We start from the raw sequence: 23963 nt of genomic DNA on the forward strand, positions 1-23963 counted from the left end.
AGCAAAGTGCTTAATTCTTTCCAAGACAAGTTCTGTCACAAAGCATGTTTCACACACTGAAAATGTTAACACACTAAGTCTTTTGGGGATTCAAAATCTACTCGTCTGTTTAAAAAAGACAAATTCATCATATGAGCAAATTTCTAGCTCCCAGCTGTGAGTCTTTCCACTTGTTCAGAAAAAGAGACAGGGCTACTAGGTCATTTATTCGGGTTATAGAAAAGCTKCCAGCAGTTACATTATTCTGAAGGAAAATGACGAAGGAATTATTGTCTCTCTTTTTACTGCCTGGCACTAAATAATGGTTACCTTCTCCACACTCTTATTATTCAGAAAAAAGATTTTATTATCTACTTTTAAACTTAAAAATAAGAAACCATCCCACATGATTTCCCAAAGGCCAGTGCAAGGTCTCAGAAACACAGAAGAGGTCAAGCACCTATTAAAACTCTATWAAATTGGTTTCAAAGTAGAAACAGGTCCCCTTCTGCATGGTCTGCCCTCRTTCAAGAAGGGGCACCTTTTTGCAGGAAGCCTCAATCAGCTCCTGAACTTATGTCCACAGGACTTGCCCCTTTACTGCTTCTTCCTTGCCCCTACGTGACACCAGAGTATTTCTTGCACCTGCAGAACACACATCCACCTGATACCCTGATTTCTGCTCATCACTCCCCAGCCTACTTGCAAATAAACATGGACTGCGTGTCCCTACTACTACCAAAACCAGCATGATGCTCTAGATGACTACTGAAAGCTTAGTCCTTATCTCTGTTAGGAAAATGGCCTTCTCTGGAAGCCTTTAAGCCAAAATAGACATCTGTTATGTCATTTAACCAAACTAAACACAACTACAGCACAAAGCACTTGCTAGGGCTCCTTCCTTTCTTCCTTTTACTTTTTTTTTTTTTTTTTTTTTTTTTCACCGAAATATCCTCAAACACAACAGAAATCCAGGACATCTTTTTATTAGTAGAGATTTTTTCTATCATTTTAACTGTAAAGATAAAAATCCATATTTAAAAAAAAAAGTAATTCCCAAGGAGTAGGTGGAGGTTGGTTTTGCTCCAGGATTCCCTAAGACTATGACGCACCTGCACTGAGGCACACACACCATCTAWACAAGTACCTTACTTTCTTAGATTCCTATCAGTGACATCAACATGTTTCTGTGTAATTCAAAATCTGATGGTGCTTTTATTTGTATGTCAGAAGGGAGCAAATATGTGTTCCCTTCCTCAAAAGTAACAAAACTGATGTTTCATTGTGAGCCTTTTGCACAGGGGGTCTCTCACCTTTATACGGGCAGAAGGAACCATTCAGTTCATTTCCAAACAGGAGCAGTGAGATTTACAGCCATAACCCTCATTCCTGCATGATARAATGAAAACTATGGATACTAGGAAAAAGAAACAGGACAATTCAGTGATGCTTCTATCGCATTGACAGAGGCARTATTTTAATTGTGTCAAGGGGCATTGTCAAGATAAGCAAAAATCCTAGTCCCAGAAGTATTAATTCTCAAACAAGACAGGAGACCATTTCCCTCTAAACTAGTTTCTAGGGCAACATAATTTGGGGAACTTCTAGAATGCTCCGTAGCATAGTCTATGTCTCATCCTATATGATTATCTATGTATATATGCCCATGCTTGTGCCCACACATGTACACATGCTTAGAAATAAACATTTCAATGATTAAACACATTCATGCTTGACTAATTCCTCTAAAAGATGTTAATATGCTTTTCATGGACAAGTAAAGCTGGATTTTGAACTCTATGAARCATTTGAAATGTGAAATGATTGTTCAAGAAACAGCGCAGTCACTATCAAAGAGGGAAAAAACAAACAAAACCACTGCAGAAGTGAGATGGATGCAGCTGATGGAAGAGCATTCAAGACTTACAGAGCCTGGACTTAAACCACACATTATTATAAGTCCATTGTGTGGACTTAAACCACACAAGAACCATTTTTGAAAATACATTATGTGCRTAACTATGTAATATTTATGAAAGCAGACCGGTAGCTGACCTCTCTGCCCAGGCACTTGTTATCTTCTGCTAAAGGAATTTTATAGCAAGTCCTCCACTGTTGGAAAGACCCAAGCACAGGTTTTGCAAGTGCAGCAGGAAGTAAATTTCATGTAACACTAAGGGTAAAAAAACYCTCATTAAAGCACTAGGAGACCATAGGCAGGTCAGTAGGTAGCCATGGTAAAATGGTTAAGTAGTAATCTGTCTCCAAGGCCACAGTCTTCAGAGAGATCTCCTTCTGTCTGCTTTTTCTAGGAGGATATGAATAAGTCAAACTCRGTAAACAAGTTTCTGCTCAACAAGAACAGGTCTTGCTTTGAGACAGGAATAAAAAAACATATCGAATAAAAATTCAACCCAGCCGTGATTTTGAGTGGAAAGGTAAACTCTTCTCATCCATATCCTATGGTTGTAAAAGGTGACTTCTGARAATCACTGAAACCTTGTTGAAAGTGATTTTATTCATTTGGAAGGCTTTGCAGGGAAGATACTTGTATTCCTTACTGAAAGAAACACTCCTGCTTTGCTAAATTAAAATGAAAAGCAGCTCCCTGTGCCAGTATCTTCAGTCCTACCTGAGTCTRCTTTCTTTACTGAAAATGCTATGAACTAGTTGGATGTCAGCTGGAAGAGTAGCTGGTATCTAATTCAAATGTGCTTAAAGGAATACTTGTATTCTGCTGACTTTTAGTGTCCAGAATGTATGCAGATGTAAAAGGCAGACACCAGGAAGCTCCTGGGCATAATCAAACATGAGCTGTGAAAACTTATTACCATAGGACAAGACAGGGCTTCTTGTCAACTGCTCTCACAAAACACCTACATACATACACCGCATCAGCTACCTATATTTGAAACCATACCTGTTGAAAATGTCCTATTTCTACCTTACAGACAGAAAACTGCACAAACAGGTCCTGTTTACAAAAAATATGGAAGAAGACTTGCCATAGTTACGAAAATGCCTCAGATATTTGCTGAAGCACAGAGGCACAGAGGAAGACAAGAGCTATTTCCAGGCAGAAGTATCCAGTTTGCACRTGGAGTACAAGTAAACAAAGTCCATGCAGCTGAAAATTGTTCCGAGTWTTTTTTTAAAGAATCAGACTAAGGAACTTACCATAAGTCATGTTTGGAGGTAACGCCAGTTCCCTTCTCTTAACACAAACCTACACTCCATGAACTGGAGGATGCAAAGGCTGCAATTACAAGGTCTCTGGTCCTTTCACAGAGCACTGAGTGCATATCAATAAGCTATAAAAGTACATTTTTTCAGCACAGCTACCTTCTTTTTGGCTCTGCAACGCTTCCTCCCTAATCACCAATAATGAGATATCTCTTTACACGCACAGGAGAACTTTGCTCCCACTGCCTCTCTTCAGCACCCTTCCTCAATTATGATTCCTTATTCATTCTCTCTAACCTGTAGTTATATAAATTGCTGCATTGTTCCAGAGACATCGCTGAAGCTTCATTAGCTCAAGTAGGAGGCTAGAGAAGGGACAGCACAAGCTTTTTGTTGAAAAACACCTGTCTGGGATATTTAATGAAATTCGCTGAGAGAATCTTTGAAATCAGGAAGATGTGATTATATTTTGATTTGAAAGAATGCTAACAGTTTCCTTCCATGTTTGTAAATAAATATTCATTTTCATACCAGTACAGGAATAGAAAGACACTAGGTCAGTATCTCTACCAGACATACGTTTAACAACATGATTTCTAAGAGAGGTTATTATTTCACATGCACAACTGTGATATCAATACAACTCGGAAGTACTGACCTGGTCTTAGAAGAGCTCACTTCCCAAAGCTTGTTCTGCAAACAGACGGAACAGGAGTATTACCTTCACTTCACAGGTTGGAGTAGCAGGCAGAGAATAAAAACACGTTGCTAACGACCCTGGATAACTGCCACAGAATGCAAAGGCTGCCTGGGTTTCTAGCACTTTGCTTTATCACAAAACTAGCCTTTATCACGCAAGGTCTAGGTGGATAGCAGGGATCTCACAGCACTTACGTGCCCCCTTAACCTTGAGTTAAATCTACTCCTTTCTTCCACTCCATTTCATAACATCTTTCTCTGCCAATATCGCAGCTTTTGCAGGATTAGAGAATTACAGTTTTTAGACAAGCAACCAGGAAAGCTGCAGGGTGACAGGCATCAGCTGTAACCTGCTGCCATCATTTTATCCGCATAGGAACTGTGTCAGTGGCATTCACCCAAACCCAACCCACGGCCCCTGGGAGAGGATGACATGTAGGTAGCTCAAAGGCAGGAAGCCCAGGYGTCTGCAAAGCTCTCCTGTGAGCTCAGAAATGCTGATGACTCATTAAATCCCCACCACTTTTATCACTACAGTCCAGGATGGATAAGCACTGCTCGTTACCACATATTCATAGGCCACATGTTTTTACTCCGTAATTTACAAGCTGCTTGCACAACGGAACTAGTACTTAATCCAATTAGCAGACATTATAGGTAGGGCTGTATGTGCGCATTTGTGGGGGAAGAACAAGACTACTATTTTTCCATTTGTGAAACTCTACCACCCAGTATAATTTTAAAAAGTGACTCAGATGTGCCTAGCAGGACTTTGGTAAAGGCTTTTCTTACACAGCAAATACCTGTCAATAACTCCCAAGGCCCCCTGCCTTAGTACACAATGACCGTACAGAAGATATGGCAAGGAAAGAGAATAAAGGTGTTACGTGTATACAGACAACGGAGAGATCCATTCTGGGCATGTAACTGCAAGGTTCACAACAAAATGAAGTTTTTAGAAGCAGACTGTGCCCAMAACTAAGTACCAGGCTTTCTTTTAAGCACAAAAATGCATTTGGGATGGATGAATTATTTTTAACGTATCATCTAAGGAGTTAGCAGCACAATTGACACTGAAGAAAAATTGTTTGCGAAGTACTTAACCATCTTATTTTGGTTATCTCTAGATTTTGGACAGCAAGCTCTCTGCTAGCAGGACAATGACAGTTCTGGAAAATATTTCAGCCATTAAGAGTTAAGTAACAGTTCACACAAAGCTTTTSGTCCTTAGACACTGATTTTTGAACAACAAACAATATGAGAGTTGTATAGAGCCCTACAGTGTCCATGAACTGATGATAGATTGACTAAACAATGATTACCCTCCATTAAGAACAGAGTTTACACTCTAGGAAGCACAAATTCAATACACCATTACAGCTAAAGCACTGTTTAATATCTCTGATGTACCCTGTGTTCAAAATATACTGGAATAAAATAATAGTATTTACAGTTTGTGCACAAAGCTAAAGTTTAGACTTCACAGAACTAGGACTTTAGGCATTATTCAAGAGATTTTATGAAAATGAGTATGAAGAGCCCCTGAAGAGCAGTTCTGTTGTTATTTTTAATCCACACAACGGTTGCAAAGTACTTGATAGAATAACATGAACAGAAGAATGCTCCATACAGCTACTTCTACAGTGAAGAGAAGGCTGGAATCAAAGACGCTCAAATGACTATCATTGCARGGTAAAAAGTACCACAAAGCAAATTAAAATATCAGCAAAGGATCCAAGTGCCCAACACACCTTTCTTGAAGTTCTAGTTGGGTAGAACCCATACAGAGTGAAACATATGGAACATTTCATCTGTTTCAAAAGGATAAAAAGCTGAAACGCCATAGAAACTTCCCCTCAGAAATCCAATGTGCTTCTGAGCTCAGTTTCAAAGTCACCATCTCAGAAACACTTTGAGAGGAAGCTGAATAATTGCTGTTGAAGAACTAGAAGCCCAATCAACACGGCTCCGGAACTCATGTTGTACTAAGAGGTGGCCTGAACCCAGGCACTGAACAGACTGAAAACAGGGAAAACAACTAATAATCAATCTGATTAACATTAATCACTCATAAAAATGGCATGACAAAGCGGCAAACCAGCAAATAACACAGCAGAATAACACTGCCCCCACACCAAAGCAGCGCAGCACATATTTTACTAAGCTTAACCTCAAGCTATACAAGCAGCTCCAATGAGGTATTTGTGTGCTGACAAGATCACCCAGGATGCATTAGAAAATGGGTATATTATCTATCAGACAAAAACAGTATAAAAATCTCTGACAGACTTTGAATAAGTTCSTTCTTTATACTGTTATGTTCGTGACTCTCTGTAATCATTGCCTCCACTAATGTATAAGCACTCAGGCTTTACTAGCATAGATTAGAGGCAAAAGCTACTTAGCTTGAATATTCATTAAAAGCAAATTTCATACTGTGCACTCATTCATCAAGTGACCTGATTACTCCAATGTATTATTGATTTTGTTACAGACTAGATTAATTACGAAATTAACTTATGTAGCACTACGTTCATCTGGGGTGAATATACAATTCTGGAACTGTTCTGAGTTGATCAATTTTCTAAGCTACTTGAATACATTTAGTAAGCACTAAAAATCACCTTGTCTTTAGAGCCTTTAATGAATAAACGATGATCTACATGAATTAGCAGCATCAGTTAATAAATTGTACATGTTCACATGGCAATTTTTGCTATCAATCTGCAAATAAAGTTTTATTTACTGGGGAAAAACTCCTGATTTGCTTTCAGGAAAGAAAAAGTTAGCTCTGATAATGCTAATATCCTCAAAGAGACTGCAATATCCTGAAAAAGGTAAAACTGACCCTAAAAAGTAGAATACCTTACAAGAGAGGAAGGCAGATATGATACAGATTGCAGATCTGAGTGTCTCTTCAGCAAGTTGTATATTTTCATCCTGTACTTCAAGATAAGCCCATTGAAGCTACAAGTGTAAATATAGCATTTATGCTTATAAATGACGCTTGTATAAATCTATCTAGAAAAACACAAGTAACAAAAGTCACTGAGCAAGTTGCTTGGGTCAAACAAAAAAAAGTTCATCCCTCAAAACCACTTTCCTAATTTTACCTRATGAAGTTGGAAATGTTCTGCTGATTTAGAAACACAGGGCAGTTAACATCAAAACAAAATACCTTTGTTACATCTGTGGTTACAGGGCCCATCAGGATCTTTGGGAAACAAAACTAATATAAGGACTTAACCTGTTGCACAGGTTGGCGAGCTTCAGAATCACATCTTCCCACAGAGAAGCTACTAAATGCTACTGGTTCTTGTTTTTCTAGACATTGCTCGTTGTCCTAGTGATTGTTTATTTGAACTAATGTTTGAAACGCTCATTATGTGTCTGGCGTGGTGGTGAGTAAACAAAGAAAACAAACATTTCAAAAATAACCCAGAAAAAAACGTTGATTTAATACATTGACATTTCACCAGGTTATTTTTTAAATGTGATAAATGTGTGTCCAGTCAGGACAAAGCAAACTAGCTGGCCAAACTCATCATCCCAATTTGTGATAGAGGAAAACAACGCGAAACAAACAGCCACAAAACCATTATGATTTCATGAATAAGACAATCAAAATATGGATATTTCGTACGTAATATCATAGATGTCTTCTTGACAAATAGTGTTTTACTATATTGCCTCGTGCGAATATTTTTCTTCATAACCATTTTCCACATTTAGTGGAAGATTAATTCATCTGGATTTAGACAGAGAATGGATAACATCCACCAACATTTATGTGCGTGTGTGTGTGTGTGTGTGTGAAGGATACATTGGATGGGGATTCACATGCCTTTGAAAAACACTTATGTTCCGATTTCAACAGTAATTAAGCAATGAAAAACAAAGTATCACAATGAAAATGCAAAAACTTAAGAATCATGACCAAATTTCTCTGYGTGCTGAAGACTTTAAACACTAGGATATTTTCTGTTTCTAAAATACTCTTACCTATGCCTTTATTGACCACGTATTTCTCTAGCTACAAAGTTAGAAAGGCACCAAATTGAAGACCTGAATAACAAAAGATGTATTTGTYCTACAGTCAGTTTTCAGTCTTGCTTTTCAGTGTTAATGTCTAGATCTAAGCGCATTTCTAAAGCATGAATTTCAAAAGGTAATTTAGTCTGTACAAAACATTTTCAGCATATATGGATAAAACATAACAAATGAAAAGCCTTGTGCTTATTTTACTCAGTAACCATGTTAAGGTTACAATATTTGAACATACTGCAGTGCTATATTCAGAAAAAAAAAAAAAAAAAAGAAAAAATTAAGTTACCTGGGTCGCATCATACCAGAGAGACTCCAATTAAAATTAATGGAATGGCAGCAGAATAAAATAGGTTGCAACAAAGTAACCAGTCATATCCACTATCTCTTACTAAAATTAAGCCATGATTTTACGATTTGGTAGCATAGTCTTATCAATCCCGAGTAAATATATAATACATGCGTATTTCTATCTTTATGGTATAGCATTATAGTAATATGTTAAGAACAGGGCCCAAAAATGCACATTTCAGAGCACCAAAGCAGTATTTCATATAAACAAGCAMAGGGAAAAAATGTTGATGAGGGAATCAGTCTCTGCTCAAAGGCTTCCTCCTTGGACAATTCTATTTCAATCAGGAAAGAGGATATGAAAAATTATTCTCAGCGGGAAAATGAAGGACAAACACAATCTCAATATTAAAACAAGCTTGATAAAAATCTCTCTGCCTTTGTCCTGTCAGCTGTATTTTATGTCTCAAAGATGGGCGCATTCAACATACTAAGTCTCAGAACTAAAGAGAAAAAAAAAAAAAACAAAAAAAAACAAGGGATCAAAGATGCATCGTGAAGGTGGCTTGGTTTTATTATCAAGATAGTTGCCCAACCTCCCCTTATCATTATTGACACACATATATAACCTGCCATCCAAATATTAATAACTTCAGTCTTTGCAGACCTCTCCGGTGCAGGCGCAAGTAAGCCCTATTTAACAAGGCAAGGAAACTTCTTAACGGGGAATAACATTGGGAGCTGCCATATGGAAGACAAACAGGAGGAAACAAAACTGTTCTTTAAAGACCAGGCAGCAGCAATAGAGGGACAAGGTTTTAATTTATAGCAAAGCCATTTGCACAATGGCAATTATTAATGGAAGTGGACAGAGTCTCCACAGTTTCAAAATCAAAATAGGACTTTTATGGTAGCAACCAGACTGTAGACCTATCAGGGCTGAAAGCTAAACCATTCTCCCTGTACACGTGCACAAACACGATACTGTTGGTCCAGTAAAGATACTATCTCCCTCCAAAAGCCTCTCATCACTTTTATACACGACAGAAGTCTCCATATTGCAGGACACAATCTTCCCCAAAATATGAGTTTCCAGTATAAATCTTACAGCTTGGAAAAAAAAATACTATCTATACATGTAGTATAATCTTTTCTTAGAAAAGCACATATTTATTGTCTTTTAATCTGCATCTCAGAGTTAACTGCTCAAATAACACATTAGCATTCCAGCAGCCTTTGTGTTCCCTTTTCATGTTCCGCCTGTCAGCCAATTAATAACTCATTAAGTCACACACCTGCAACACACCTACCCTCTGCTCCCAACATTAACCTGTTGTTACAGGTGCCACTGTACCAATAATCCCAGTTAGCAAGAGCCTGCAGGAGACAATATAGTGAAGTTATATCATCATTTTGTATTGAGTAATTTGTACAGAGGCAATACATCTAACAAAGTCCCCTTCTCTTAGCACTAGCACCTCTTGATTCATAGTCATAGACAAAATTTATTATTTTTCAGAATAAAACTGCTTTCAAAGCTTGCTCCATGAGAATTGGTCTGTGCTGCACAAAGCTGTTCAGGCAGGAGGAATCCAAAAATATTTCTTCCAGGACTTAAGTGTACAATGTCCCACCTCACACCACATGCAGAAACCTGGTGAGACATTTCTCATGCGCAGGTGGCTCTGATCTCTGCAGACACACAGGTAATGAAGCACAGCCCCAGCAGCCAGTGCTGCTGCTCTTCCTGTAAACAGCAGAAGGGGCTTGAGGAACTCCAATAAATCATGAACCAGGTGCTTAGTCACTGGCAATTCAATTTGTTTATAGCACTGTTTATGCTTGTTTTTCAATTTATTCCTGAAATATTTCTGGTGTCATGTTATATTTTACCAGCCTTTGATACCATTTACAGCARCAAAAAGCTAATTTATTTACACTAACAAGGAAATATTTCAATCAGTTATACCTGTTTCACACTCCTCCCTAAACACACAGGGCAGTCGTCTCCCCTCTGAGCAGAGGGAAGGAAAAAAAAAGTTTAAGGGAAGAAATGAATAAAAGTGGTTAGACCATAAAGACAGACAGATACTGGATTAGCTTATTTTTATTTAGAAATTTTGATTAATGACAGTGAGAAGTCACTTCTTTCTAGTTCAGAAAAGCAAATCAACATTGCCCGCAGATCCTGAGCTTCAGTCAGTTCCACCAGACAGCATTCTTCGTCATTCCACAGGTATCCATCTAATACCAGAGAGGATCTTGGATGCTGAACTGGAAAATGGCAACTGTCTTTATTACAACTTTCAAGTTTTGTTGCAAAAAGTCTGAGAGACTTCAAAGGGAACCAAAACAAGCAGGTTTCCAACAGAGCAGTGGAGAGTAAATCCACACACTTTATGCCCTTAAAAGGAAGATGTCATCTAATCCATCAAATTATGATATTTTAGCCTCCATTATGGCTCACAGTAGTTCTGCTTCCTACCACTTGACTGGGCTTTTTCCTTGTGACTGTTCTGTTTTCACATAATTGTCATACAGTTCTCTCAAATGCAGCAATAATTCCTCTAGGTTGTCACCTGTCAATGCAGACAACGCAATGACCCGCTCACCTACTTGTTCTTTGAGAAGTGGCAAATTAGTCCTGGACTGGGCAAGGTCAATCTTATTCCCAATGATAGCACATGGAATCTTGGACAGTCCTTTTTTATATTGTTCCAGTTCATATTTTAAGTCTTGCAGCTGAATCCAAGGCTGAGACTGAGACATATCTAACACATATAGGAGAAAACGACAGCGTTCGATGTGCCTTAGGAATGCCATCCCGAGGCCTCTGTTTTGATGAGCACCTCTTATTAGGCCAGGAATATCAGCAACTACAGTGAGAGAAATTTCACAGTGACTCCAACGCATTTAACAACTGTTACAAAGTTGTTCTAACGTCCTGTGATTACTTTTAGAATTAGAGATAAATGCATCAATGTAGTACTAAAGTACACCAGCCATAAAGTACTAAGTTATGTATCCTTTATAGCTCCAAAAAATATAGATCTTTTCAGTGAAGACAGAATAGAGATCTATAGTTCACTATTAAGGGCACATACAAGTGAACATGAAATGTACTTTAAATATTGCTTTGCTACATCAGGTTGGAAGTTCTTTAGAACAAGCAAGAATTCTACAGATGTGCTTTTTATTTTTTTTCCTGCAGTGTTTAAAGTCATTCTAACTACCATTTGTGTCATTTGACTGAAATCTAAAAATTCTTACCTGCTACTTGCTCATAGTCCTCATAGTGAACGATGCCAACGTGAGGGTTTAGGGTTGTGAATGGGTAGGCAGCCACTGCTGGCTTTGCATTGGAGATTGCTCTCAAAAGTGATGATTTCCCTGCATTGGGAAAACCCACCTGGAATACAAACACTTAATAAAGTCACAGTTCCACATTAACTCAAATAAAAAGAGTATTTTTAACTTTCTTTTGTATAACACATAAGTCAAAACAGTACAAGATAAAATCTTTTTCCTCTGAATTGGCACAATGAAATTGTTACCGTCTTTATCTTTCACTTCTCTTGACCAACTACAGATGATTTTTTTCTCCAAAAATCCAGAATTTGCTTTGCCCTCACCAACTCAATAATATTATTTGGCCTAGAACTAACCAGAACATTCGTAAGGCTTGGGATTTTACAGAGTTGTCACAGTTTTGATGCACAAGTATTTAAATAAACCAATCTTAGAAACAAAGTTACTTTGGGATATTCAGTGTCTGACATATGACATACACTGAGGGCCAACATCATCCAGATCAACACAGACTGAATTTTTCCTGCCTGCTGGTATCAGATACTCAGAATTACTGTCAGAGTACAGAATTTTATATAAACCCAAATTTCTAAATTGTAAAAATAAAATAAATAGAAAAAAAAGGTCTTCACCTTGATACAGAATTAAGTACATTGATCCATTACTGCTAACTCCTTTGTCTCCAAAGAAATCTGCAAAATTCTCCTACACCAAATAGTTACTGTACAGTTATTGTATTACCATAACAAYACTTGTCTAATTTTAATAGCCAGGACCAAAATATTTCCATATTTAAAAAAGAAAACAGATTAAATATTAAATTGACTTGGTTTTTAATTTTACATAATACTAACTCTGAAACAAAGAAAGTCCAGTGTTCAGTATTCGTAAAAAATAGAAATACACAGATGAGATAGAAATGACTTGAACTTTATCAAAGTGCTTTTTTTAAAGCACATAACACAATGACTAGTTTAGAGGATCTCTCCAKACTGTCCATCTACAGACAATTCCTTGTACATCATCAGTGAGTCTACTAATCAGTGATGAATCTTGTGCATTGTTCTCCCACGACTACTGCTGATTTTAGCAGAAGTAGCATGACATCAAGTAGCAAAAGAATGACAATTTGGCAAATAATTTTGGACAGCCTTTCACCAAATAACAGCAAGAAAGCACTGAGCTGCACCTCTAGACAAGCAAGCCAGAAGGTTGATAAAAATGTTATAGAACATTATGTCTTCCATCAGTCAAGTGTCAAACTGCAAAGATAAAGAAGGTGAAGAATCACACTAATACTCACCAATCCTGCATGTGCTGTTGTCTTGAGTTCCAAGTGGAGGACTCTGTCCTGGCCTGGCTCTCCAGGAGTAAAGAACGTTGGGGCTCGGTTCTCATTGGAAAGAAAAAAGCGRTTACCTTTCCCTCCAGCTCCCCCATAAGCTGCAATATACTCTTCACCATGTCGAGTGAAGTCAGCCACAACTCTCCCATCTTCTTTAACCAATGTACCTACAGGGACCTGAAAATAGCGGCAAATACAAACAATGCATTGAAGTTCAAAGTCTGCAGCAGAACCATCTCATCAGATCCTTTGCCAGCTGATTTCAGATTCATCAAAAAAAGATAATTCCTCTCTATTCTGAGGCAGGGATCTGAAAGAATCAAAAATGGCAAGTGTAATTTACGAAGCTCATGTACTGAACCCAAACACCACTGTCAGACATCTACACCTCATCAGAACTTTAACAGTACTGTTCTCTGCCTTTGTAACCACAGGTGCCTAATCATAGTAATGAGTTTAGAAACAGCATGACTACGCGCCAAACAGGATATGTTTAAAAACAGAAAGAAGAAAGTCTTCTCCTATTAAGCACGTTCTTTGTTCTGAAAATACTAGGCAAGTGATCCCTGAAAGTAAAACTGGTTGTTTTAGACAGATGTACCTTCCAAGGAGGCAGGGCTTTTATAACTAGTTAAAGCAGCTGGATCTCTCTGTGTGCCAACCAGTCCTGGAGATAAATGTGAAAGTCCCTGCAAAAACGTACACAAACAACTGATTTTTCTCACAGCTAGGTCATCCAGCTTGGGAATCTGCAGCGTTTACTTTCAACAACCTTAACTTACTTTAACGTACATGTATGCACCGCTGGCTCCATAGCAGTTTTTGCTTCCTCCTCTCTGTCCATGAAAACCTTGGTAGAAGGGAAGGATTGATGAAAGTGATTTCATTTGGCGGTCAGCTGTAAAACAAAACAGGCAGATTTTAAAAGCTTCATTTTCATAGTGGAACAACCTATTGCCTGTTCTTTCTCCTTACAAATTCTGTAGTAATACATATCTTATTCACTGCTTCAACAATAAAAGCAAGAAAGACTACTATTACTGTAAGTTATGATGAAGTTTCCACATCTTTATCAGGTTAGGTTTATTGATCACACCTTTTATAAATTGGTCATTCCAAAGTCTACGCATTCACCACAAAATACTCTGGAAAACGTGCTTGCCAGATTAGCACATTCTGCAGCAAATTGGTAGCGGAACATTTATTTAAGCTTAGTGGAAGAAGATTTATTTAACCTGACAGTAAAATATAGTGGGGTTTTAGTCTTACCATAACAAAGGCAAGGACGAACAGCTAACATGTTTCTCAATTATCTTGGCTCTCAAAACATTTTTAGGTGATTCTTTCTACAGCTATCAATGTCATTTAAGTAGTCCCTGTTACCACAGTTTTCCAAAGGGCTTAAAAAGCAAAGACAATAWACAGAGAAACATTTCAGATCTGTCACACTTAAATTTACCAGCTACCAACACTCCAACACTGGGTTGTTGGGTTTGTTTGGTTGTTTGCTGGGAGWGCACGGATTTTTAAAAGATGAGACAGTACGAAACAAAACAGACTTGGGAGTTTTTACCTTTGAAAATGACGTGACCCCCATCACCACCATTTCCACCATCAGGACCTCCAAATTCTTTTCTGGGCTCACTATAAAAAGAATGGCCCCCTCCTCCGCCTTGTCCTCCAACCACRCGCACTTTCCGATGATCCACAAAATAGCGTGTCTGCAACAGGGATGGATTCTGTACCATTCCAGTGCAATTTACAAGCCATCCTCCATCAAGTCTGCATATCAGATGATTAAATTAACGCACGCTTCAAAATTAACAGAATTGTGAGTTGTAGCAAAAACAAAAACCAGAAGATATGTGCAAAGGGAATAAGCAGAGGAATACTTCATATATAGCAGTCAGTTGCACAGGGGATAAAGACAGAGCATAAAGAAATTTCTGSATCCTGGCTTTGGGAAGTGCTCTGAAATCTCCAAAAGAAAACATTGCTGAAGTATTTTCATATGTATGGATGAGAATGTTTACATGGCAGGCCAAGAAGAGAAAGGGGGGACATGCATGCAGAGGCACACAGATTCTATAGCTTGGGCTTCATTATGAGATAGAGAAATATATATTTTTTTTAATAAGGTGGTCTGAACAGTATGGGTGGGTGAAATATTACAGTTGAGATATGCAGCTAAAAAGAAATATAATTCCTGAATAAGTAAGGTTACCCTACAACCCCCTACTGCTTTAAAAGACCCTCTTAGGAGAGTATTTAGCACCACCATATGGCAAGATAGTGAACTACTGGAACTTGTTATTTAAAGAACTAATAAACAGTTCACCTGAAACTTAAATTGGRAAAGAACAACATGAAAGTGTCCTAGGACTGTACAGCTTATCAGACATAAGACAGCCTGGCAACTACAGAAGTCCCCAAAGTGAAAAACAAAACAAGGTTAAGTTTGAGGCTATATAAGGCTCATTTTCTCCAAGTTTGTATGTCTGGGCTAAGCAAACACCACCTACTCCGAGCACCAACACTTCCACACGAGAAGTGWCTTTCCTAAGCATTCAAAAAGCTGACTAAACTCCAGAATATGTATSCATATTTTCACCTCAGAAGCGTGTCGCTTATCACGGTGAGGGCCAACAAACCAAACGGCCGCCCCCGCCCGGCCCCGGCCCGTGCGCGGCGGGACTCACCAGCTGCCGCTCCGTCAGGGCTCTCTTCCGCGCGAGCCGCCGGCTCTTGGCGTCCCGCGCGCCGGTCGTGGAGAAGGGCGGCGGGCGGCAGCGCGGGGCGGCGAGGGCCGCGCCGAGGAGCGCGGCTCCCCATGGCGCCCGGCCGCCCCTCACGAGCCACCGCCACAGCAGCATGGCGGGCGCGGCACCCCCCGCGCACGCAGCCGTTACGTCACGTGACGTGCGGCCGTTACGGCCCCGCCCCGGCCAACGGCCGCCCCGCAGCCCGCCGGGCGCATGCGCAGCCGGCTTGGCGGGAAGCGCCTGGGCGGGAAGCGCGGCCTGAGGGAAGGTGTGGCGGGCGGGCGCTGCGCCCTCGCCCAGGCCCGACCTCTTGGCGACACGGTGGCTGGTGCGTGTCAGACGGGTGTTATGTGCGCTGGAGTGATCGTTCTGCAAAGGCAGCAAGTGGCCTAGTGATTGGACCCCTCTGTGGAAACCTTGGGCATCCTTCTGACCACCATGGTCATTGAGTCTTTCACTGTGCCCCACTGGATGGGCTGGAGCATCTCAAGTAAGGCAGGTGCYACCAGACGGGGCTGTTTTCTACCTCTGCCCCTCTCAAGGAAGCTTTGGTGCACCATGAGTCAAAGGATACTTCTCTTCACTCCCTTCTCTCCATYGCCTGTGAGGCGAGCCATTAAAACAGGAGCCATATGCACAGTGTTTGCTCATCAAATAGTGCTTAATGAGTTCGAAAGCTGGGAGAAACTTTTGTCTTACCTAACTATGATTGAGCCACATCCAAAATTTAACAAAGATGGTGCAATTTGGCACCATTTCTAGAAAGACGAATAAAGCACCCTCCTCTTATCACCTTTTTTTTCTTTTCCTCCTATTCAGAAGCCTGTCGTAAGAAAAGTACCACCAACTTCATTTTCAGATAATTTTTAACCTAAACAAACTTCAAGCATTCTGTATTACAAAACAGAAGATGATACAATTAATGGAAGAAGTCAAAATGCTGGCATCACTTCGTTTCCACATTAATACATAAAAATGGACAACACATTAAATAAACATTTTGTTATTAACAATTAGAAATATTAACACCAAAAATCATGTATAAATTAGGAAATAAATGTACAAACTATTTCCAAAGTGCTCTTTCAAATACATTATATACACAACATTCAAGAAATTCTTAATGTAAGACATTTCGGATTGATGTGATGTTTCTGTGTTTTAAGTGTTGTTCATATCCTCTCAAAAGTATCATTTCAGCACTTCCAAAAACCACATAAAAGCTGAATTTCCAGGTTGGCAAACAGCAACATTGCATTCTCCTGGCTGCTTGTACTATTAAATATTGTAAAGAAAATGATTGTATTTCCTTTCTGTTCCATGATATTTGAGAGTACTTATTTGTATGAAAACACCAGCAGGAAAGATGAGAGAAATAAGGACTGAATAAGAAACATGTTTTCTGTTTCAGCATGTACAAGTGTTAATGTATCAAGGGCAGTGCTTGCACAATATCTAAGAGTAAACTGTCTGGCTGTCCTATATTCCTTTACAGGAAGGAAAGTCATGAAGTGAGAGATGTTTCTTTTTCCCTGTGGTCTTAGTTTTTCCAAATACAAGGTACCGGAATTCAAAATCCAAACAATATACCAGTTTAGACAAAGAAAAGGAGAAAACACTACAGAGGATATATTTACGGTCTAATTTTCAATTTAGTGTTGCATTAAAKAATGCTCCTGAAGTATAGTCACCTTAGCCTTCTGCCACTGAGAAATTTGGTACTTCATTTAACAGTTATATAAGCATGTTTTAAGTACTTTATTCAACTTCAGCACTTTATAAGAATGTATACAACTAAATAAAAGTGACTTTTATTAGTTATAGTGGCTTCTACATGCCACTATTTCTTGTTTCTCCGTTCTTCCTCTATAGGTTTTCTCTTACTGGTTGACACTATTAACAATCTCCCTCCCTCTATGCATAATATTGTTCAGAATTAATGCTGAATTTAGTTGTTTAACTGCAAAAAGGATGGATATTTTTTCTTCTGAACTATTTTTTATTGAGCTACAAAAGAAAAATAAAAGTAATGAGGAGCTGTAGGAACAGTCAATCAAAATATGTGGTAATATTCATGGCTACAATGCTTGCTGGAAAATCTGAATAAGAGCAATGGGAGAATGAGAAGTAAAGAAGGATGCCAGCTACTGGCCTGGGAAATCTGGCACGAAAAAATATATATATATGCAAGTTATAAAATTTGGAGTAGCACGTTTAAGACTGGAGTTTTGCCAGATGTTTTTTTTTAGCTTAGTACAATATGAAGCAATATTGACATTTAGTAGGCTGACATTCCAGATCTCAAAGCTCCCTTCTATTTTTGTCTTCATGACAGAAATACCATAGGTTACATGGATATATAAAAGGTGCCTTTAGTGATGAATATTTTCTTGAATATATGTTTTGATCACCCTTCTGTATCTTTTACAACAGAAACATGGACCTATGCATATTTTAAATTAGAAGACTTGGGCAATGAGCCCTATTAGGCATTGCAGAAATTGCMGTTAATTTTCTTTTTATCTTACAGCATGGAAGAGACTTTGCACTTAAAAGGAATGTATCCCTCTCCTCACTCTGAAGGAGTGAAGCTAAGAGCCATGAATTTCAGAGGCTGCAGGTAAACTTGAATGCCTCCACTTAAACAGCAGTCAATAACCTGCCCTAGGATACTTCCCTGGACTGAGATATGACTAAATGGCTTTGTATTTAACCTTCAGACTTCAGAATAACTTTTCTGCTTTCCAGAACTGGGCACAACTGTGATCAAATGATCCTAAAGCTATTTAGAAACATCAAGGATGGCAGGGGGGAAATGAAAAAAAAAATGCATTGTATCAACATACAGTACTATACACAGCACCAAATATCAAACCATTAAAGCATTGTCTTGTTATCAGTAGTGCACTGCTTCATATCCAGCATGAAATGAACACCGTTCACATACAGACGCTGCTTTGTGCTAAGGGGTAACCAACATATTACAATTAATCAAAACTGCCTGTACATCCAGTTCAAAAGATGGATATACTATTGAAATGAATCTGACACAGGATCGTGTTCTTTTATTGCTGGTAATTTCCGTATTGTCCCTACAAAAAAAAAAAAAACAAAAAATGTGTTGGAGAATAACAGAATTGCAGTGACATACATGCAGCAAGATGGACAATTTGCCCTTTCTTCTTTTTTTTTTTTTTTTTACTTTTGAAAGACCCAGCAAAATATCACTGATACACTTGCATAAAATTGTCGAATAGATTTATGTGCAGAGCTAACAACCTGCTTTTTTATAGCAGAGACTTGGACAACTTACCTGCTCGTAGCCGTAAGGCCTCTGTTGCTGGGCAGAGGGTCCTGTCTGGGAAGCTCTGTAGCTTCCATACTGCTGCCCCTGTCCCTGTTGGTAACTGGAATACTGTGACGAGGCTCCTTGTGCAGGACCTGAGAAGAGAGTGAAATTAGTAAGGCTTAGCTTGCCAGGAGGGGTTCTTAGGGTTAACAAAAGGGGTTAAAATAGGATGATGGAGTGCACTGCCATTGGTGACCTGAATCATTCCAAATCCCTCCGGTAATGTTAGCTGCATGTTCAAAGCACTTGCACTTTTTTCTTTTAGCATCAATTCCTCACCAAGTGAAAATAAGGCACACAGAGCATTGCGCCCTAAGAAATCTAAATGAGGGCATAGTGGTTCTAATTTTAAGATGTTACTTTTCTGTGTCAGTTACATAAGCATTAGATATGTACGAAGCCTGAGAATTAATGCAGTGGCCTCTTAGCTACACTTACAGGAAAGTCAATGTGAGGCAAAACATACATAACATTTCTCTATAACACTTTCAACTCCTCAAAAGAGAACAGGATCCGGTATGATAATATAGAACTGCATGCCATACTGCAATATTAATGTATGTTACTATACACAGATTCCCTTTTCCTTCAATGCTGTTTGGCTAGTGTTGGTAGGTGTGTGTCAAGATTACTGAAGAAAATAGATTACATCATGTTTTAGTTTAGGAAAGCAGATGTCAGGATTAAGCATTGCAAGCACTTGCCGTGTTGGTGTCAATGACAGCTCTCTTACCATATCCTTGCTGTTGTCCTGGATAACTTTGCTGATTTGGGTATTGCTGCTGGGAATACGTTTGCTGTTGCGCAGCTCCCTGTTGGTATCCTGCCTGCTGCTGGCTATACTGAGAATTACCTAAAGAGAAATAAAAAAAATTGAAATAGTTTGGTTACAGATGAACAAGGTGTCTCACTGTACATCCTAATCATAAATAAAAAAGGAGTCAGGAGTCTTGACATGGGACTCATAGAAAAGAACTCTTTTCAGAAACAGATGTTTGCATTTTCAATGAATCTTGTTAATTTTAGCTCTTTTGAAAGGGAAAGAGTTGTTTATATATATGCATCACTAAACAAGCAAAGAAACCAGTTTCCAAAAGGCTTTTTTTTTTTTTTTAAACTCAAAAAGTACTCCAGAACAAAAGAGCACAAAAATAAGAGCACCAGTTTGCAATAGCTGGTTCCTCAGCAGGCCCTCCCACAGTATTTTCTTTAGGATAATAATAATGATTATCTGTATGCTCCAAAAAGACCAAACATTTTAGTATTTCTAAAACATCCAAGAAGGAAATTCCATTTACAGTGTCCTGAAACAACAAAACGTTTCCTACCTCCTTCATAGTAGTGCTGTGTCGAGTCATCAAATGACCTGTCATAGCTCTGCTCAGTATAGGATGACTGCTGATAGGCATAATCACCATGTCCTGCAAGAAAAAGATGAAATCACAAAGATTTACTTAATACATTGTTAATATAATTATATATAATGTTGCATAGAAGTATTGAAAAAAGCTGCTTATACACAAAGATGAGGCTAAGAGGAAATTGAGACCCCCCTCAGATAGGACATCGAATATGATGTGAACATATACACAGCCTCATGCCCTGGCATCAGAATTTTCTAGCACTTAGRTTGGAGACAATCCCTATGGATTTTCCACATCCTTTTGCGGGACAGCCATGCTATTCTGCACTTGAGCAGTATCACAGTGATGACGGCACAGAGGAATTACCGTCCGGATAATATTGCTGATTCATAGGTTCYGATGAGCCTTGTCCGTGGCTGTACTGCTCACTGTAATACTCCTCCTGGCCCATGTACTGCTGCGAGGAACCTGCAAGGCAAAGACGAGTGAGCRCATACTGAGCCTACGAACTCTTCACAGCTGTGGGTGATATCCAGATATTTTTGCAGAAAAATGACATCTGGATGAGTAAAAAAGTTACATATGTTGAGAACTGTTTCAAAGATGGTTTGCTCACTAGAAAAAGGGCATAAGTTCATACTCTCAGAAAAAGAAGCTAGCAGGTATTGAAATTATGTAATTGTCAGTAGCATGTCCTAAAGCCACTCAGTTATGAAGCAATATCAAAAGCACTGGCTATATTTCATTTACTAATCTGAGTTACTAAAAAGCACAGGAATTTATACCATGCTTAATAATATAGTAAGAATTAAATAGATTKGTGCTTACATATTTATCAACGTTTTTATTAATTTGTTCCTTGGCAAAATTCAGTATACTACAACCAATCTAGCAGTTTTACTGCTTTATGAAACCTTTTTTCCATGGAGGTTTAGATCAAAGTAGTTTTCCTTTGGTGGTTTCCTTGTCTTGGATGATTTTTTTTTTGCTGGCAAACTGATACCTTGTTTGCAGAAAAACCTTCCTTGTTAACTCTGACATGTTATGACTGAACCACCGCTTCTTGAGGGAAATCAGAACATTCCCAGTGGCCTCAGAGAGCTGTCTATCAAATTGCTCATCCTTTTCTTTAGTGGTATATGATCCCATGGAAGGGGAATTATTTCTGCACAGCTGAAATAAATAAATAAACAAACAGTAAAATTATTCCGATTGTCGTTGTACTCTCACCATTGGAGACTTCCTCCCTTCCCAACTGCGATTCCCTATTCAAAATAAATGACGTGGAAATCCTGCTGATTTATCTACTGCAAAGGAATGACTGAATGTCACCGATCCAACGAGAGGTCCTACCTTGCTGTGAAGCTCTGTACGGGCCCATGGGGCGCTGCCCCATCATGCTGTTGCCCTGGTTGCTCTGGCTCATCATGGCAATCGAGGACTGTCCCTGGTAGTGCTGGCTCCCTCCTTGCGCCGAGTTGTAGTGGGACGTTGCTGCTTGCTGGTGCATCATGGAGACTATAATGTACATGCAAAAAACAYTGGTTTCTAAAACGAAGTGACAGTTTTCTCCCTAGTCTCTTTGGAAGCAAGTGAAAACTTTCCACAAACTTGCATCCTGATCATTCTGTGCATTTTCCACAGGKGGAGATGTTTTCCTACTACATATACTTAACTCTTCTGCACTGTCAAAAAGGATGTTATTACACTGTCAGTTCTTGCCATTTGTTTCAGTCAGACATYTATCTAAAAAATACATATAACCTTGATTATTATTAGATTATTTGAAAGAATGTAATCATTGTTACARTAGAATTAAAGTAGAATTAAAGAATAGAGTAGAMAGAAAATAAGAACTGATATTTGTTCCTCTCTACCTCCTGCCTCATTTATTGCTGCTSTTCTTCACTAATCAACTCCTTCTTCTTCTTCCATCTTATTATATACCTGCTGATAGTTAAAAATAAACAGACATTTTAGGATGCATTTGCTCCCTGAATTTCACATTGTCTGAATGAATATCTTAAGCTTTGGATATCTCATTCAATACTCAGTAGCAATCACTTTTACAAGTCAGGGATTCACTCGGAGTTGCCAGCTAGTCTCTCTACGCCCTTCAAGCAGCGTGAAGTATGAAGAATATAATAAGACTAGGACAGTAATGCACAAACAATAAATGTGTAATATTCTTTGTCTGGCAGGCTCTTTCAGCAAGGATAAGGGTGCTTTGCCAATCTCTCCCACAGCTGTGGGATTTGCTGTCCAGGGCTGTAACACGGTGCTGTTGCACTTGTGGCCAAACCTGTTCTTCACAACTCACTGCTAACCAGACCAAGCTGATGTAAGTTAAAGCACATCTGAAACTCTCCTGACTTACACTGGTGCCTGACACCTTGAAATGCAAAGATGTCTTAGAATCAGAAAATCATTACGTTTGGAAAAGTCCTTCTAGTTCATCGAGCTCAGCCGTAATTAAGCCATCTTAAGGCTGTCTTTTCCTCTTGAGTGTTTGTCCCTGTCTACAGAAAATATTTACAGAACACATTCATGTGTGGTACACCTCTGAGGTCACTAAAAAGGCCTGTTGGCCCAGAAGGAGGAAGAGGGAATTTACCTGGATTAGACTGCATGTTGATGTTTGTTCGAGACACATAATTGCCTATTGACCCCTGGCCTTGCATTGGCACATTCTGAGATGCAGGCACTGTATGGCTATAACCAGGCCCAGTTCCATGACTGCTGACAGTCATACTCAGAGAGGTTGTGGGCATAGTGTTCTGGCCTGACTGCTGCATAGACACGTGATTAGGACCTAGAAAAATTAAAGAGAGCAACAAGAAAATCTGTGCTATTATTGGCAATGTACAGTGAGCATTAAAGCCCTCATAGCCTTTTTAAAATGACTTACGATAAGGCAAACAACAAAAAGAAAGTCCTCATTATTAGRATTTCCTGCTATCTACAGACAAATCAAACCAGCCTCCTGCAAATCTAGAGTGATGCTCCTCATCCTGGCTGCCAAACCCCAGCTAGACAGAAATGCAGACAGGAGATGAGCAGCAATGGTATGCAACTAGGTCTTCCCAGGCTGTCACAGTTCTTGCAGGCAGCTGAGATAACAAATGCCAGTGGTTTGAGATACTTCAAAAATACATGGACTGTGGAAGCATCCCAGCCCCTTAAAATTTGTGCTTTACCTCCCCTTGTGCTGGAGGTTATTGACTCCTCTTGCCCCAGTGGMGACAAGGGGAAGACACAATCGTGGCCAATAAACGCTTTGTACATTGCTGCACACGCAGCTCGGGCACAACCAACACATTTTTCTCTCAGCCAGCACTTAGGAAGCACCAAGGGACACTCCTCAGAGCACAAGCCGGGCTCCCCCTTTCCTCACAGTTGACAGAAAGTACCTTGGACTTGGTAAAGATAAATATTCCAAGTCGCAATAATAATCCCTGTCAGTATCCTACTGCTTTTCTACATATAATACTAGCGAATATACTGCTTTGTAACTGCATATAACCAAGCTGCTCCAATTGCATTACAAGATTGTGGTATCATCCTGTTTACCTGGTAGTTAGCTTTTTTTAAAGTATTTATTTTAAGCATTTATTTTTCATGTATTTTTTTAAAGCTCT

At 39.1% G+C, this 23963-nt stretch overlaps 2 protein-coding genes across 2 annotated transcripts in view; both read right to left on the bottom strand.

Annotated features, from left to right (window-relative positions):
• Nucleotides 1-10288: 10288 nt before the first annotated feature.
• MTG2 (mitochondrial ribosome associated GTPase 2) lies at nt 10289-15723 on the bottom strand. The gene is made up of 6 exons (XM_026042008.1): nt 15550-15723; nt 14424-14571; nt 13633-13748; nt 12809-13027; nt 11467-11605; nt 10289-11072 (listed from the first exon to the last, which is right to left on the bottom strand). Exons 1-6 carry the CDS (start codon nt 15721-15723, stop codon nt 10678-10680), a joined length of 1191 nt encoding a protein of 396 aa, XP_025897793.1. The 3' UTR covers nt 10289-10677.
• A 1092-nt stretch (nt 15724-16815) lies between these two features.
• The window catches only part of SS18L1 (SS18L1, nBAF chromatin remodeling complex subunit), a 12631-nt gene continuing 5483 nt past the window's right edge, over nt 16816-23963 (bottom strand). Inside the window, exons 4-10 of the mRNA XM_026042155.1 lie at nt 22940-23137; nt 21679-21843; nt 20692-20793; nt 20290-20382; nt 19695-19814; nt 18926-19053; nt 16816-18704 (exon numbers count right to left, since the gene is read on the bottom strand). Of these exons, the coding sequence (XP_025897940.1) occupies nt 18678-18704; nt 18926-19053; nt 19695-19814; nt 20290-20382; nt 20692-20793; nt 21679-21843; nt 22940-23137 (833 nt within the window). The 3' untranslated portion in view covers nt 16816-18677. The remainder of the gene's footprint in view (nt 18705-18925; nt 19054-19694; nt 19815-20289; nt 20383-20691; nt 20794-21678; nt 21844-22939; nt 23138-23963) is intronic.

Source organism: Nothoprocta perdicaria, unplaced genomic scaffold (assembly GCF_003342845.1).
Source record: "Nothoprocta perdicaria isolate Ctin4 unplaced genomic scaffold, notPer1 scaffold_3, whole genome shotgun sequence".
Taxonomy (NCBI): Eukaryota; Metazoa; Chordata; class Aves; order Tinamiformes; family Tinamidae; genus Nothoprocta; species Nothoprocta perdicaria.